General features: G+C 32.9%; 2 protein-coding genes across 3 annotated transcripts; both read right to left on the bottom strand.

Moving 5' to 3' along the window:
• Window positions 1-1,367: 1,367 nt before the first annotated feature.
• On the bottom strand, window positions 1,368-16,104 carry LOC125055203. 2 transcript variants are annotated; one of them, XM_047657536.1, is made up of 6 exons: window positions 15,994-16,104; window positions 7,153-7,241; window positions 6,545-6,638; window positions 5,704-5,751; window positions 4,693-4,830; window positions 1,368-1,728 (listed from the first exon to the last, which is right to left on the bottom strand). In XM_047657536.1, the coding sequence occupies exons 2-6, from the start codon at window positions 7,217-7,219 to the stop codon at window positions 1,704-1,706; spliced, it is 372 nt and encodes a 123-aa protein (XP_047513492.1). In that variant the 5' UTR covers window positions 7,220-7,241; window positions 15,994-16,104; the 3' UTR covers window positions 1,368-1,703. The 2 variants fall into 2 exon arrangements, with proteins under 2 accessions (XP_047513492.1, XP_047513493.1); XM_047657537.1 differs by lacking the exon at window positions 5,704-5,751.
• LOC125055196 lies at window positions 13,245-14,227 on the bottom strand. Its single transcript, XM_047657528.1, has one exon. It carries the CDS (start codon window positions 14,207-14,209, stop codon window positions 13,274-13,276), a length of 936 nt encoding a protein of 311 aa, XP_047513484.1. The 5' UTR covers window positions 14,210-14,227; the 3' UTR covers window positions 13,245-13,273.
• Window positions 16,105-17,068: the final 964 nt, after the last annotated feature.

Genomic DNA, 17,068 nt, shown 5'->3' on the forward strand with positions numbered 1-17,068 from the left:
CAACATTTTAGAGAGTGGGAAGTTATAATGCCCCGAGAAAAGGAAAATTGGTTACACGGCACATGCAATTGCCCAAAGTTTCTCAAAGATTACATTTGCAAGCATCTCGTTGGATTGGCGATTCGGCTTAAGCACGTCCAGCCACCTTCAGAGGCCAGAGCTATTCCGATTGGCATGAAGCGCAAAAGAGGACGACCAGCCAAAGCTAAGAAAGCATTAATTGTGCAGTGAATTAATACAGAAGACTGATTCTTCTTAAGATTTTTTAAATGCTTATTATTAGTTTAGTTTTAAGATCTTTGAACTGTTTATTATTAGTTTTAAGAGGACTATCTTTTTAATGATTGTTTCAATAATTAAAAAAGGGATTATTGAAATTGTAAGAGTTTTATTTTTTATTTTAGGTATAGCATTTGGTTGTAAACGAAACGCTCAAGATAATTTTTTTTTGTAGTGGTTAATCAATTTGGAGACAAAAAGGTTAGGAGTAAATTTACTTTACTGTGTTTGGCAAAATATTTTTTTTGCCGAGGGTAATTTACTTTAATCGGATAACGAGATTTTATTTTTTTGCATTTCATTTTAAATTAAAATATGGTTAATAATTTGGTTTTCATTAACTATTTTTGGGCTAACAATGAGTTTTTTGGAGCCAGTTTGCTTAAATAGGATAGCAAGATGTAAAAACTTTGGTTATAATTTTACATTAAAATGCTGTTTTAATTTTGGCGATCATTTACTACTTTTGGGTTAACAATGATTTATTTGGAGTCATTTTGCTTAAATAGGATAGCGAGATGTTAAAACTTAGGTTGTAATTTTACATTAAAATGCGGGTTTAATTTTGGTAATCATTTACTATTTTTGTCTGTTATATGTTACTATACCTGGTGGTAAGTTAAACATAAGCCATTAGTTTTTGTACCGTTCGGACGTGGGATGTTTCGTAGAATCATAACTCGTTGTGTCACACACCTGTGTCTTGATTGAGTATCTAACATAATATATTTCCTAGCTAATATTGTAAAACATATTTTCTTTGTAGTCCGATATGTTTTTATGTACAATTCGTTTACTTAGACTAGCTGTTTTATAGACTTTATTCAGTTAGAATTCACATTTGTTAAACAACAGTCGACCTTCTGACTAAATAAGTCACAACTGATTTAATTATGAAAAAATTAATAGTTTTACAGCGGCTTCAAAATGTTAACCTAACTTGTGCACGCCGGTTGCTTTTTGTTCCCAATTTACTCTTGAGATCTCGCGGTACTTAATATTGAAGTCGAGATTACAGTTTCAATTTGCATTATCTACGATCCGATATAGTGATAAAGAAAACACAAATTAAATTTTTTCCTCTTTAATTTAATCATTAATCTATGTTTTAGATATAAATTAAAATATTTAATGCTAAAAGTGCTTTGTATACAAATAAAAAAGGGGGAACCACTGAAATATTTTCTAATCCCTTAGTGGGGTGGGACAAACTTATGTCTGGTTTTATTTTATTGAATCTTCAACATTACTTTTAATTTGCTTGAGTTTTTTAATGTCAGTAATTCATGAATTTTTTTCGGCTTGTATGAAAACTCCAGCCTAGTTTTTATACAAACAGATAAAGTTTTGTTTTGTGTTAAATAGGTAAAATTTGGAGGTTTAAGTATTATTAATTATTTGATAATATAATTTTAGCCTGTGGTCTATGCTGATACTCTGAACACGCTCCTGAAACAATTAAAAGTATTATTATTTTTATTTTATTTTTTTATTTATATGCAGCAATCCCAGCATTAATCGTTTGAATATATAATGTTTGGATAAATAATTACTAGCCTGACTTAAGACTGATAAGTAATTTGCAATATATTTATGAAAATATTATGTATGTATACAAAAATAGTGATAAGTTTACTAGAATAGAACATACGCACAATGTTAAACAAACGCAGGCTACAATTTTCCCGTACTAGACTATCTAAAGTTAGTACTTCTTTTTTGGGAAAAGGGATACTTTTCTTTAATAAAATCCTAGAGGCTCTTTTATCTCTACTTTTTAATAACATTTAAGAGAAGCTGTGTAAAAAGGCTTACGATTACATTATAGTATTAATAATAGGTGCAAACGATAAACGCCCTTATACCTTCATCTCACAATTGTGTAATGTGTTATACCAATTGCGACAGCAAAAGGTGTTTATAACCAATGTACAATATAATACTCACTTAAATGAAATTAATTAACTTTTTTCTAAAATCTATTATATCTAATTGTAAATATTGCCACTACTTAAAAGTACGCCACTCGAGGTACGATAAAAACACACCCTATTCTCATACAAAACACCTCTTCAACCTATGTGATAAAATAAACACGGAAATTGAGTACATTCGATATTATACACAGCCTAAGACAAATCTCAACTATAAATCCAGCGTGCAACATAGTCACACAAACAAGTCAACTCACACTGTACAATTAAAAATAACAAATTTTCTTAAAATGTCAAGTACCAATATTATAAATAAAAACCAGCCTTCCAGTTGTAATTTTTTTCGTAGCAACTAATAAGCAAAATAAATTAAGACTCGTCCATCAAAATATAGCAGGGTTGCTTAACAAACAAGATTTAATTAATGTAGCCATCACAGACCTGTGAAGAAATTTAGTAAATGTAGACATCATATGTTTCACAGTGACTGACTAACTTTTATTAATCAAGGAAGTGAATCCAACGTTAAGATAAATAATTATAGATTAGTCTCCTCATATTCTCGGCCTAATCAACGGTGAGGAGGTTCGTGCATCTTAATAAAAAACAATTTAAAATACAAGGAAATTTGCTACCCTAGACCCCCAATTCCTCTCCAATTCGAATATGTTGGCGTAATAAGTAAATACAACTTAATAATAATATGTATTTACCGGACTCCTACTTTAGATGTAACAGCTTTTTTATATAATTTAGAACAACTTTTAAGTAACCTATGCAGGAAACGCAACAAAAAACTAATATTATGTGGAGACTGGAACATAGATATTTTAAAAAATAATAAATGTTCCCGCGAACTTTTCTCTATTCTTCAAAATAATAATTTACAAAATCATATAAAGCGCCCAACACGTAAAAACTCCTGCTTAAACTTAATAGCAAGTAACATAAATGACACTCACACACTCGGACCTCCACTACTTGGCACTTTCAGACCTTGAGACCGCACAATCGCTGACTTTTACACTCGAAGAAAACGAAACTTTTAAAGATATTCCAAAATACTGGTTTATATACAGACGAGAACTCAATATGCATTTAAGGCTCAAAAGAAATTTATTAGAGCAATTTGTGGAGCAAACTGTCTTGATAGTTGCGTACCTTTTTTTAAGAAGCTCGAAATTTTATCTCTTCCATGTAATTTATATTTTAGAAATGTCCTTATTCGTGCACAGAAACAAACATATTTTTAAGTCAAATGTAGAAGTTGAAGTAAGAAGTAGACATGGGAAGAAATTGGCTGTGCCAAAAATCAATCTGGAACTTTTTCGGAAAAACAACTTTTGTATGGCAATTAAAGTTTACAAAAGATTACCAAAAGAATTAAAAGATCTTCCGTCTAGAGTCTTTAAAAAGCGACTTAGTGTATTAATTTTAGAAAAAATGTACTATTCAATAAATGATTATTTGCGTGAAACACCGTAATTAATATAAAATTAATGATGTCATGTATATAGTACTAGCCGTTTCGCGCCCGCTTTGCTGGACGAATTAAAATAAATTTTATGTTTCATTATTTTATTTTTTTTCATATTTTTATTATTCTTCTTTTTAACTTCCCGCTAAGAAAATTGAAATATTTCGAAAATCGAGTTTTTAACAGATGTTGACGTTTAGAGGTTCTAGGAAGCCTCCCCGAATGTTTCCGCGGTGAAGTCCGTATGGATAAATTTTCATAAAAGTAAAACAGCAATAAAAAAATGAAGGAACGTTGGAATTTAATAAATAAATAGCCATAAACCATCTAGTCTAATTTCGCATCGAATGGTGGTAGTTTCATGTCGATACGATCAGTGGTTTAGGCGTGATTGAGCCTCAAACGAAGACCATTTTCATTATATATATATAGATAATAGACTAGATAATATAAGAATTGCCTTTGAATAATAATGTAAAATTCCTTAAGACAAATTTGCTCGCCATCGTGTGTGGCAGAATATGCGAACGATTTACGATTGTATCACCTCAACATTTTGTACCATATTCTTGCAATAAATAAATTATTATTATTATTATTATTATTACTATAAAGTTAACGATTATCTAGTTGATAGAAGCGCCTGGGAGTAGTGCTAGACAGGCTACTTCTAATTAATTTGCGATATTTGTTTTAAAATAAGTGTTGTTTGATGATTTGCTATTTTAAAAGTGTACCGAGAGTTTTTTACGCCGACTTTTTCTCTCGGCCTACACCCTCTGTCTTCTTTGCTGATAAGTAGGGATGTCTACAGATTCAAATTTAATGACGTGGAATAAGTGATATCTGTATCTTATATTCCATATTTTATTTTAAGTCTAACCTAATTTACTAATAAGGATATTTAACATAATAAAGTGTCCGGGAATATCATTAATTAAACCTTTAACACACCCCTCTCTTTCTCTGACACACACACAAATAAAAGTAACTCCGTCCTACCTTTTATAATGCTCTCTGGGAACGCAGTCGCATACAATTTGTTTTTTCCACCTGTCCCCGAAGCGATCGTTCATTCGGTTGGCCAATCTGTCACTCAACGGCCCAGCTCTCTTCCCGTAACGATTCGTCAAGAAGAACCTGTAACATTCATCATTTTATTACTGTTACTAGATGACCCGGTATGTTTATGTCCAAACTTAATACAAATGTTTAAAGCAGACCAAAGAGATCGGACCTCATACTACAGGTATGAAACACACATTACTGAAGGCATCTTGCTATTAATGAAAAAGATGTAACGAAACATTTTATTTGTAAGCAAATTACCAAATCCTCATAATATCGACGCCACACAACCTTGTGTCTATTTTATCTTCATTACCTAGTTAATTTTTTTGTATTTCTGCAAAAGCTTATATTTACATGTAGTCCAATGTGACATAGCTTTAATAAATAATATAAATTAGAATAAAGCGAAAATATATTTAAAACAAATAAAATTATTATTTTCGTAATACAATTTGTCACGTCGAATACACTCTGCGATTTAGATATCTATATATATAAAAATGAAACCCGTTTTCCGTTGTCACGACATAACATGAAAACGGCTTGACCGATTTGTCTGATTTTTTTTATAATATACCTTGAAGTACGAGGATGGTTCTTACGGAGAAAAATTTAAAAAAAAATGAATGAAAAAGTCTAAAAACAACACTTTTCTATATTCCCATACAAAATATTCGTAATAATACTTAAAAGTCAATTTGAACTTTAATACGATAGCATAAAGTTTAAGTGTTAGTGGAGGGGTTCCGGGAAGGTACATTTTTATTTTTTGACATAATGTATTTGTTGTCTTATCAACTTTTTTTTTTATCTTACTAGCTAGACCGGTGTCCCGAATAGCAGAATAAGTATTTTAAACAAATAAAGAATCGACTGTTAGGCGGTACGATGTTCGCCAGGCCAGCTAGTATAATATATATATCCAAAATCTAGGACACGTACCTATTACTTTTCTGTTGGTCTTCATCTTCCTCTGCGTGACGGACCACCCTGTCGTTACAATAGTGATGTCAATTATTGCTAAATCAAACCTTATCTGCGTTGATATGAACCAAATTTGGTGAATTCCTTCGAGAAGAATTTAAAAATAAATTTAACGATCGATTTTATTTTAGTGGCCTATTATTTTAATTGACGCATTGAGGTTCATTCATTGCGAAGTACTTACTGTTCGTCACTTTCTTTCTGTATACGGCTGTTAGGGACGAGACTAGATTTTTAAACAAAAGTCGTAATTTTAACTAAGGGCAATTTTTATTGTTTTATGTCTCATTTCGTAGTTAAAGTAGAATTGAGCCACGTCATTGCTTGCGTTCAAAGAGATGTGTTATAAAGAAAAAGCAAAGGCATGTCTTACATACATGCAAACTCCAAACTAGTTGTTGTTTAGGAGTTATGTTTAACTCAGGATATTTTAAAGCCTTTCTTAAATAATTTAGTCTTAACCATTGATTTCTCGCTTCACGAAAGCCGTGCAAACATACTTTCTTAATATAATATAATACCAGTTTTATTAAATATAAGATTATAAGGAGTTATTTTGTGTACTCGAAATAATATGATTTATTATATATTATATTTATTATGATTTATGTACAACGGACCCATTGAGAGTCTAAGTCCGGAAACTGAGTCCACAAACCAGCCGAAATAATATGATTTTATAAGGGTTTTAAAAATAATTTAATAGGTCGGAAATTCCTGCCCGTTTGCCCGCTGTTTTATAAAAAAAATGCATAAAGATTTTTTTTATACTTGAGCCGCTAAGTGCCTTCAATGTTACCTGTTATTCGTCACAGCTTCAGCCGGTCCACGAAGGGAGCGTCCATAACGACCGCTGATCCAGAAAGGGTCGGCTGAACGCGGCTGACGATCCTCTGTTCATCGTAAATATTATTAGTTGCGTTGGAACTTTTATCCCAATCCCGCCTACGTATTCACTTCTTGCCCAAGTATAAAACTATACGTCTTATTGTGGCAAAAGGTATTAAACCTTAACTCATAGCCCCGTCTCACCTCCATCAGACAAGTAGAAAATCTGGCGCGGCCGCTGAGTAAACGGAAAATAATGAACGGCTCAAATATAGAGTCTTTCCTCCAACTTTGATTTTGTTCCCTTTGGAGTAGAGACTCTTGGGCCGTGGGGTTCAAGTGCACAAATAATTAAAGGTTAAGTTAGCGCCTGGTAGATATTACCGGTGACCCCAGAGCTGGTGCTTTCCTCGCTCGAACAATAAGTATCGCAATACAGCGAGGAAATGCTGCTAGCGTTAAAGATACGCTGCAACAGGGACTAAACTTTTTAAATCTGTTTGAATTTTCTGTTTATCTATTTTTAATAATTTTTATTATTACTATGGCGGTTAAGAATATTGTATATTTGTTGGTTACCTCGATTATGGTCCGAAGCACACAGAACGGTTATAACCAGCGCCAAAAGGCAAAGTTGGCGCCACATGCTGCCTTGCCTTTTGAGCTTGCTAAAACAAAAACACGACACAGTTAAAAAAACAGTTGCTGCAGGAGTTATGGGCAATATTTAGTGGCTCAAGTTTTAAGGCTTTAATATTTACTATTGGATATTAATATTTTTGTATTTGAGGTTTATTTTAACATGTTTACGGAATTAAGGATACAAAGAAAACATAAAAGGTTATTTGGATAGTAAAGTTGGGGAAACAAAATGAACATCAAATGTTCTGCCCTCGAGGCTAAATGCCCGAAGTGTGGCATGGGGCAGACATTTACTTAAATTTTTGTAGCTCCTATAAAGTGATAATAAAATGCCGTCTCTGCTATACTTCTTGTACTAAGCACCTTTTGTTTTTGATAAAGTTTTTTTTTTACAATATAATCAATGTTGGCGCTTAAGAAATGTTCATTGCGACGGAAAAACTAGTATTTCTACTATTGGTTAAGACCATCGAGTTATAAAATCTTATTTTATATATTATATTTCGTACTCCTACTGTTAACATAAATGATATATAACAAAAAATAATTATACTAAAGATATATCCAAAGATGGAATCGTAATATAACAAAAAGATTCAAACATAAATGAAAAACTAAATAAAAGTGATTAAATACAGTTAACAAAGTAATACCAAATTCCGCTGTTGTGTGATGTTGTGAAAGTGAGTTATTTAACTAATACATGACTTGTGATACAATCTTATCGGGAACGGTTTCAAACCAATATATATTTTAAGTTAACATAGACTGCCACTGCTACGAGTATTGTAAATATTATAAAATTAATTTAATTATTCTCGAGGTATAACAGAAATATTCATTCACCTGTGTCCAAAAGTTTGACACATTCATAAATAAATTAAAATGTTATTAATTAGACCTTCAATCTCAATATTTATCTTAAAAGTTTTAAAACAAACAAGATGCTAATGAGTGGAAGATGCGAGGGTGGTGAATGCGAAACTTATATCATTGGATTAATTAATTATCTAAGCTAGCATTTGGGTGGGTTTGGTTGGTAGGGAGAAGATTTTATGAAGAATCGTGAAACAGCGAAGTAACTTAAAAATTTCTTAATATGATATCGCCCAAACACTGTTATTACATAATATACATTAAATAAGCATGCATTCACTATCAAAATTTTAAATTACTTCATTAGGAAATGATTTGAAAATGGCTTCTGAACTTGGAGTATACAGAAATTCATCAAATGATCATAACACGGTAACCTTTACACCTTAACACTTTTGATTGTTTTTTTAATTATCTATTATTTATGTGTATTTCTAAATAAATGCCTTCTCGTCAAAAATAAACAGAAATGGCTCCATGCGGCTGCAAGTAATAATTTAAATTATTTGTGGATTAAGGGAAGAAAGAGTCAGTGATACCATTTTTATATTATTACTAGCTGTCACGACATACATTGTCTTGCCTTAACTATGTTGAACTCGAATTGGTATAATTAATAACAATAAATATTATTCAAAAACATAGTATTTATTGTTCAATGATATGTGCTAAACTATATCTATCAATAACGACAATTATATGCATCACGCACTATAAGTGTCGTTTAAATTTTCTAATAATCATCAACATTCTTTTTTTTCCTTCAAAAGAACCTTTTGTTGACAAAAATAAACACAACAAATTTTATTTTTTACAAAGTTTGAACAGTTATTTTATAAAATTAATGCTAATAAGTCACCGTGACGAAATTTTTTTTCGACATTGAAATTTTTTGTTTTAATGAAGTAAGCTGAATTTAGCTTTTTTGTAGTATCCATATTATTCCAGATAACTTTGGTGGTGTCCCAAAGTGCTACGGAGTTATACAATCGCGTGTTTTGGGGTATAAAGAGGTAAAGTTTGGTAACATCACTGTTGTTATTAATTTACAAAGGTAATCTTCATCCTTTACAAACATTCAAAGTGCAGTGCTCTTTACAAAACACTTGTTCGAAGGTTGTTAGAATATGCCACTGTAATCTGTTGACACCTTATGGTGGAAACATTTCAAAATGCACATAAATACTATTGTAACAGTTCAAAAACGTTTCCTAAGCTTTGCAATCGTCTACACTTGCATGGTCTATAGCAAACGTACGAGGCCCATTTGGACGATTTCGTGACTTCATTGATCGTTTTTTGACGTGATAACGTCTTTAAAATCGTTTTAGTCGGGTGACATGTTCAGAAACTTGTGTCACACCAAAACCTCACGAGCGCGATCGCAGGTATAACGAGAGAGAGACGGACCGATCTCCCGTCTCATCTCGAGCGCTGCCAGTCATTCCGTGAAACTTGTCACGCGGAATCCTCACGAGCGGAGGCTGGCATAGCGTTCGAGTGAGTGGACCGATCTTCCGTCTCTCTCACTCTAGCGGCATACAAACGAATGGAGATTTTCTCGTGCGGTTAAGTTTTCGTTGAATGTTTAACAGTGAAACAAAATGTGATTAATTCCTTACTTCCCAAAAACTTATATCACCAATAAGACGTTATCACGTAAACATCTCGATCGTAAACCTACTTTACAAACAACCAATATTTTTTTTTTGGTATAAAATATTAACCTTTAATACTCATACTGACCTTCTTGCTAAATTTTCCTTTCTTTGTAATCTTAATATATATAAATTACGTGTCACGTTGTTTGTCCGCTATGGACTCCTAAACTACTTTTTTTTTTTTTTTTTTTATTTATTTATTTATTCTATACATCATCCTAAATAGAAAAAAGTTGGCGTGGTGGAAACACAAACTGGACACAGTTTTTCCGTCCACCAGGTCGTCGAAAATATTTAAATAATTAATCTAATACACACTATTAAACACTCAGGCCAGTGACACACTATACAATATAACACCCCCACCAATAAACCATAAAAATTGCACGAACAACATATACCAATTGAAACAATGACGCTCCACAGCCGATGCAAGAAACCTGTTCTTGACGAGAAATTCTCATTCGAATACAGGATGTGTATTCGAATTTACATATTCGAACATGAACTAAATGACGACATCCTACTTTTAGTTATGCATAATTTGTTATTGTTTGACTTATAAAGTAATTTTTTAATTTAAATTTGATATTGTTTTCTGTTACATTAGCAAATAGCGCAGCCGGTAAAGAGTTTAATAGATTTGGAATAATATAGTCTAATGTTTTTTTCCCATATAAATTATTGTATTTTGGTAAAAGAAATTCGTTTTTTAATTTTCTACGTGTTGTATAGTGATAGTGAGTTTTAGTTGTTTTAAGGTAATTGTCTGTAAAGTAGTTTTCATTTAATAATGCTAGCTGCACTTTCTCTTGTATAGGTATAATTTTAAAAAATGCAAATAGCTTTCTATAGTCTTCTTTATATTGTGATTTTATTTTGTAAGGAGCAATTGCTTTTAAAATACGTATTTGTAATGAAAATATTTGATTAAGATAGGTTTTGCATGTTCTCCCATAGCTTGAAAGTCCATATGTTATAATAGATTCTGCTAGTGCTTTGTATAGCAGTAGCAGAGTATTGAGAGGTATTTTATTTTTTATTATAGTGAATTTGGCAAGTATCGCTCTTAGCCTTTCACAGACAGAATTAATATGCATTTTCCAGGACATTCGGTCATCAATTGCAAGCCCCAGGTACCTGTGGCAATGAACCAATTCTAAGGCGTTGCAGTTACAGTTGATGGGGTACGATTTACTGGAATGTGCACAAATGTGGCTGTGCAAGACCAAGTGGGGTGCACGCGCGCCCAGATTGCGACTAGATCGGATATGCATGAACTTTGTTTTACCCGGATTTAGTACAAGTCCCACGTCGTGGGACCATTCAGCCAATGCATCGAAGTCAGCTTGCAGCTTTGTTTCTGCTTCTTGTATGTTAGCCCCAGCGGCTACTAGGCATGTATCGTCTGCAAATTGGAATATCTGGCAATATTTTATTATGTTAGGTAATGTGTTAACGTAGGTAAGGTAATGCAAGGGTCCAATAACTGAGCCCTGAGCCGTACCTTCTGTTATGGATATTGGGAAACTTTCTTCGTTGCACACTTTAACACGATAAGTTCTATCTTGCAGATAGTTTTCACACCACTTGAGCAGGTTTCCTCGTATTCCGCAGTCATTTAGGTTTTGTAGGATTACGCTGTGCCTTAATGTGTCGAATGCCTTACTATAATCAATAAACACTACCAGGACATGATCCTTTTTATTTAAGTGCTTATAAATAAGATCTGTGAATGCGGATAGTAATTGTGTGGTGTTTTTATTTGGTTGAAATCCGTATTGTTTGTTAGAAAGAATATTGTGTTTTTTATAATAACTTTGGATTTGTCCACATATATATTTTTCAATTATTTTGTTGATTGTTGGCAGTATAGTTATTGGACGATAATTATTATAGTTTTTTTTTGCTACCATTTTTGTATATTGGTCGTACCATACCTGTTTTTAATAAATTAGGATACTGTCCAGTGTAAATGCTCGTGTTAATAAGATTAGCTATGGCTACGTTTATTTTATTGCATAACATTTTAATGTCTATAGTTCTAATTCTATCTGCGCCTGGAGATTTTTTGTCGTTTAATGATTTTATTATCTTTGCGACAGATTTAGGGTCTGCTGACTGAAATCTCATACTAGTATTTTCTGCTCGCCGGTATAAACTTGTATCCAACAGTGGAATTGCACAGTTGGTTGCAACATTACTGATACTATTGTGGAAGGTAGTTGCAAAATTATTTGCAATATCTTTACACGTAACATTTTGATTTTCAAATGAGTTTTGTATTGCTACGTCAATGGATGTTTTAATTTTTCCTGTTAATTGATTTAATATATCCCATAGATTTTTTAGATTGTTTTTATTAGCTTCTATATTGGTTCTAAGTGTTTTATTTTTAGTTTTATTTATTAATTTATTGACATAATTTCTGGTTTTATTATATTTTTGTTTTAGTATTAAGTTGTTTGTATCTTTTATATATTGAGTAAAAAGTTTATCTCTGTAATGACATGCTTTAATAATTCTATTATTAATCCAATGGTTACTGTTTCGATGAGTGTTAGATTTAAGTTTAACTGTATATTCTGATTTTTTATATGCTTGAGTTATGTTATTTTGTATGAAGTTGTATATACCAATAGGACACGTCATTTCTACTGTCGGCTTCCAATCAATTTGCTCTAGAAGGGTCGTTAATTTATTTTTGTCAATTAATGTTTTATATGTTGGAACATCCTGTAGCTGTGCTTTAGTGCAAGCGAGCACGATCGCTCGATGGTCCGCTAGTTTTGTGCCAACCGCTGCAGTGTATAGGTCGTGTGTTTGGGATCGAGCGTATATGTGATCTATGCATGATTTTGTAACGATTCCTTTGTATAGTTCTGCCCTAGTGTATGTTGTGATCCCACACATAAGGCCTAAACTGTGTAATGTGTTGCAATATTTATGTTTTATAGGAATGTCTAGCTTTAGGTTTATATTAACGTCCCCCAATAGATACAAGTCTATATTTTTCTGGCAGTTACTCTTAATGATATTATGAAGTTCGTCAATAAACAGGCTCTTGCTTAGGCTAGGTGGGCGGTAAATAGCACAAATATGCGCAGTGTATTTCGTCTGAGTTGTGATGGTAAAGAGTATATTCTCGAAATGTTGGCTTTTTACAATTTGTATACTAAATTTATGTTTCTTTTTTACATAAACTAAGATACCACCACCTTTCCTACTGTTTCTGAGCGCTGAGAACATTTGATATCCATTTAAATTGTACAAACAACTGATTCTATCAGAAATGTTAACCTCTGTAACAACAATAACGTCAATAGTGTTAGCCGCATATATACATTGCTCGAGGCTAGCAAAATATTTTATGATTGACCTTATATTTATGTGTACACACAACAGATTTAAATGTTTGCTGGGTATTTTACTCACGAAATCATTTATGTTTATACAGTCTTCTAATTCACAAATATCACTAGTTATACTATCCATATTAATAATAATAATTTATATGCAATTTAATTTGGGCAGTTAATTGACATTCTGTCTTTTTTTTTTAACGCTTGTATATCCAATATAGATCTTAAGTTTTCTATTTTCGTGTTATCATCCTTTCTTGCACGAACCATACCGTTTTTAAACCAAACGTATTTATAGTTTTGTTTGTTCTTTAATTCCTGCTTGGCTTCCCATAAAATGCTTTTGTTGGATTTAGTCATTGCTTCCCTGATGAATACTATTTTGTTATTGTTGGGTTCATAGGGGCAAACATCGGCCACCATAGTTTTAATGGTTTTTGCAGCTTTAATCCACTTTTCTTGGGTCGCTTTATCAGTAAGTTTAACTCGTATAATGCCGGGTTGGTCGTATTTACCTTGGTATCGCATTGAGTTACGGATACCGTCGAAGGGCTGTTTAAGTTTTAATGCTACATTTTCAACTAATTTTATCACATTCTCTTCGCTCGCAGGGGGGACGTTTGCTATTTCTATAGAATTAGCAAGTTTCTTCTGTTCCATCTCATGGAAACGCTGCTCCAATACGCCTACCCTCAATTCGAGATTGTTGTTTTTTTGTAATAGTTCCGTGTTTTTTCTTTCTAAAGCTTTTATGGTATTTTTAAAGGCATCAATACAACCTAATACTTCATCCAACTTCGTACTGTGAAATTGCAGAGATTGGTTAAGTTCGCTTATTTCCTTCTTTATAGTTTTTTCCACCTCCTTGGAGATTTTATGTATTAGCCCCTTAGTGTCCATAGGTATATCCTCCTCTGCATCCTCTGTTATAAACAAAGAGGAGTTTCGCTTCGGGGATTCCTGCTGGCATTCCATACAAGTCCAGTCTAGGCTTGGGGCCGCCTTTAATGCAGTTATCTGTTTGTTCGTAAGACCGCTGCATCTGGTATTTAGGTGTACCATTTTTTCACATCGGGCACATTCACATCCGGGCATCGATTTAGAAAACGTTTTATTACACTGGTCACACTTCGACATGATTAGATTGTCTTGATAAGCTCGTGCTAGGTTATACGCGTGTCACTCGCACGGCTGCGCTTCGACGACTGACTTAACCGATATCAATCAAATTTGCACACCGTGTGTAGTTTGATCCAACTTAAAAGATAGGATAGCTTCAATTTATACCCGCAATATTATTTTATTGCAAAATATTTGTTTATTATTTGATAGTCACAATTCTAACAGATGGCGCTGTATTGAAAGTACCAACGTTTCACATAAGCTACACTTTAATGGCATTACCACCAAAAAAGCATGGTGGTCTCCATGGCTGGTGTTCTCCTACCGTTTCCCTTGAAAGGGTTACTACTATGTAATATAACTAAAAACTTAGCCACAGCAACGCTTGGCCGGTCTGATATCCGTATATATAGCGTTTAGTTTTTAGACTTTTAGTTGCTAGAACTAAAATTCTTCTATACGCTCCATAGGCTCTCCAGTAAAAATGTCGCTCTTACAACGTAATTACTAACATTGATGAAAATATTGATATATTTTAACAATCTTCCAGATTACCGTAACTATGTTTATCAAGCTCTTAATGAGGTTTAAGTTTCTTTTTAGTATCAGTTTTTTTGCCTGTGTTTATTTTTTTCCTTGCTAGTTTGTATTTTTTGTGTTCTAATATAATTGATATGTATGTGTGTAAAATTTGTGAATTCAAATGTTTCTTGTATATTTTAATCATACATGTTGTTTTAGGACTTAAACATAAAAAACTATGTGTTCAAACACTTATAACTCGAGAATGGCTGGACCGATATTCATTATATTCGTTAAATTAAAAGACAAAAAAATGATGGGTTTTGTAACTGTCAAACATTTGATGTTTATCTCGTCGATGCAGTAAAATCTCCTCTCAAATGAAATAACTTTTTAAAACAGTTGAATCTCGGCTAATCTGTAACACTACATTAATTGACCGAAATTCGTCAATGAATGCGTTTCGCCTTAGTATTACAATAAAACAAATCGTGTGCTGCGTCTGTGTGTTGACGATAACATCAAAAACATGTGCGGAATGTATAACGGTTTTCACCAATAATTAGAATAACGAATCATTTACTGACGGTTTAGATGTAAAAATTTCATACTTGAGTATAATTTAGTTAGCGTCCGCCCTTTAAATGATATCATACATATTTTTTCACCTTTCTCGTAAAACAGATTAATGAATGCATAATAATATAAAATGAATTACTAATTAAATGCTGAAAATATTAAATTTAAAGGGAAAAATAACTAAACAGGTAATTACTACAGATACAAATAACCAGAGATAATAAAGCCTTACTGAGAACCATATAAATATCATGAATAAACTATTTCGTAGTGAGTTTGAAATTTATCCGGCCTTTTTATCGACTGGCGCAATTAAATTAAGATTTGTGTTAAAAGAAAATTGACTAAATATTTTTACGCACAGAACGCAACTAAATTTATATGATATTAAATACAAAATATCGAATGGGTAACAAATTATAGATAAGTTTAAGTAAATGATTGGATTATAAAATTAACCTAAATATTCGTTAAAGTAAAAATTCTTCGCGAATATATCAGAATAAAAACACTTGCTTGATATTTTCGGTAGTGTGCTAATCAAATAAAATTATGTTTGCCATAATAGTCATATATTTTTGAAAACATAGCTTGTAGATAAGGCATTATATATGATGTGGTGAAGTTTAATAAATAAAATAAAAGCTAAAACTTACCACGATATGAGACGCAAAATAAAATGAAGATTGACGTGGTCGCCCAAAAGACGTCTGAGCCCCAACTGAGGCTGTGTCAGAAGGCGAAGGGGAAGCGAGACATCAAAATTCAGTATATAACAGAAAACTGCAGATTTCATTTTAAATCGAACTTTAATGAATTAATGATTCGATAACATCTGTACAAGAGACATTACAATTACAAAATTCGTTTAATATCTAGTTTTAATGACATTTTATTTCATTAAATATCACATATATATTACCTTTAGTTACAATGGAGATCTACCGTAATTACGGTAAGCGTAGAAATCAGAAGTTATGAAGAAGTTTTGCTTGTTAGACAGAACAGCGCGCGCAGTTTCTTAAGCCGGCTCCAGACTCACGAGGCTCCTCGTCGCCCTCGCTACGAATATTGGCGAGTCCCGGCTGTACTAGTGGTATCCATCCACACTCTCGCTCTATTTAGTTGCTCGCTACATTTACGACTATTTGGACGTGATTGGAATAACTGCAGTTACTTTATGTGCCTCCAAATATTATAATAGCTTGCGTATCTCGAGTACAAATAAATAATCATCATCAAAATCATATATTAATATAATTTAATTATAGGTTTTGCTTAGGTGTCTTTTAAATGACGGCATTAAATTTTATGTTTTTATTAATTGAGAAAATTCTATAAAAGCTATAGTTAGCCTTAATCCAAACCATGGAGCTCTCCGCCCATTGCGATCGAGTGACTCCCCCAACTATGTCCATCATCTGGGGATTATCAGTCAACTACTGGGACGTCCCGCTAACATCAGGGCATACGGTAGGGGTTACCGTATCTCCCTTGAAACAGCTGACGAATACCGGGTGGTCCAGCGATATAGGCTGTCACTCGTCTTGCTCGGTCCGAAGGGGGGAGCAATAGAACAGGCGTGCAGGCACAGTTGCCCGAACTGCGCCTTCTCGCCCTTTGCTATGCGGCCATGTCCACGACATCTAACTTATTAACTTATTAAGCGTCTTGACTTGCATAGTACCAGTTGTGGATAGTGGAGGACAAGTTGATGCAGCCTATTTTGAT

This window comes from Pieris napi, chromosome 13 (genome assembly GCF_905475465.1).
Source record: "Pieris napi chromosome 13, ilPieNapi1.2, whole genome shotgun sequence".
Classification (NCBI taxonomy): domain Eukaryota; kingdom Metazoa; phylum Arthropoda; class Insecta; order Lepidoptera; family Pieridae; genus Pieris; species Pieris napi.

Coding starts and splice junctions, on each gene's coding strand:
- LOC125055203 (XM_047657536.1), bottom strand. CDS start 7,219: ATGTGGCGCCAACTTTGCCTTTTGGCGCTGGTTATAACCGTTCTGTGT. Junction 6,639..7,152: donor TGCTTCGGACCATAATCGAG/GTAACCAACAAA, acceptor TACGATGAACAG/AGGATCGTCAGCCGCGTTCA. Junction 5,752..6,544: donor GAAGCTGTGACGAATAACAG/GTAACATTGAAG, acceptor TTGTAACGACAG/GGTGGTCCGTCACGCAGAGG.
- LOC125055196 (XM_047657528.1), bottom strand. CDS start 14,209: ATGCCCGGATGTGAATGTGCCCGATGTGAAAAAATGGTACACCTAAAT.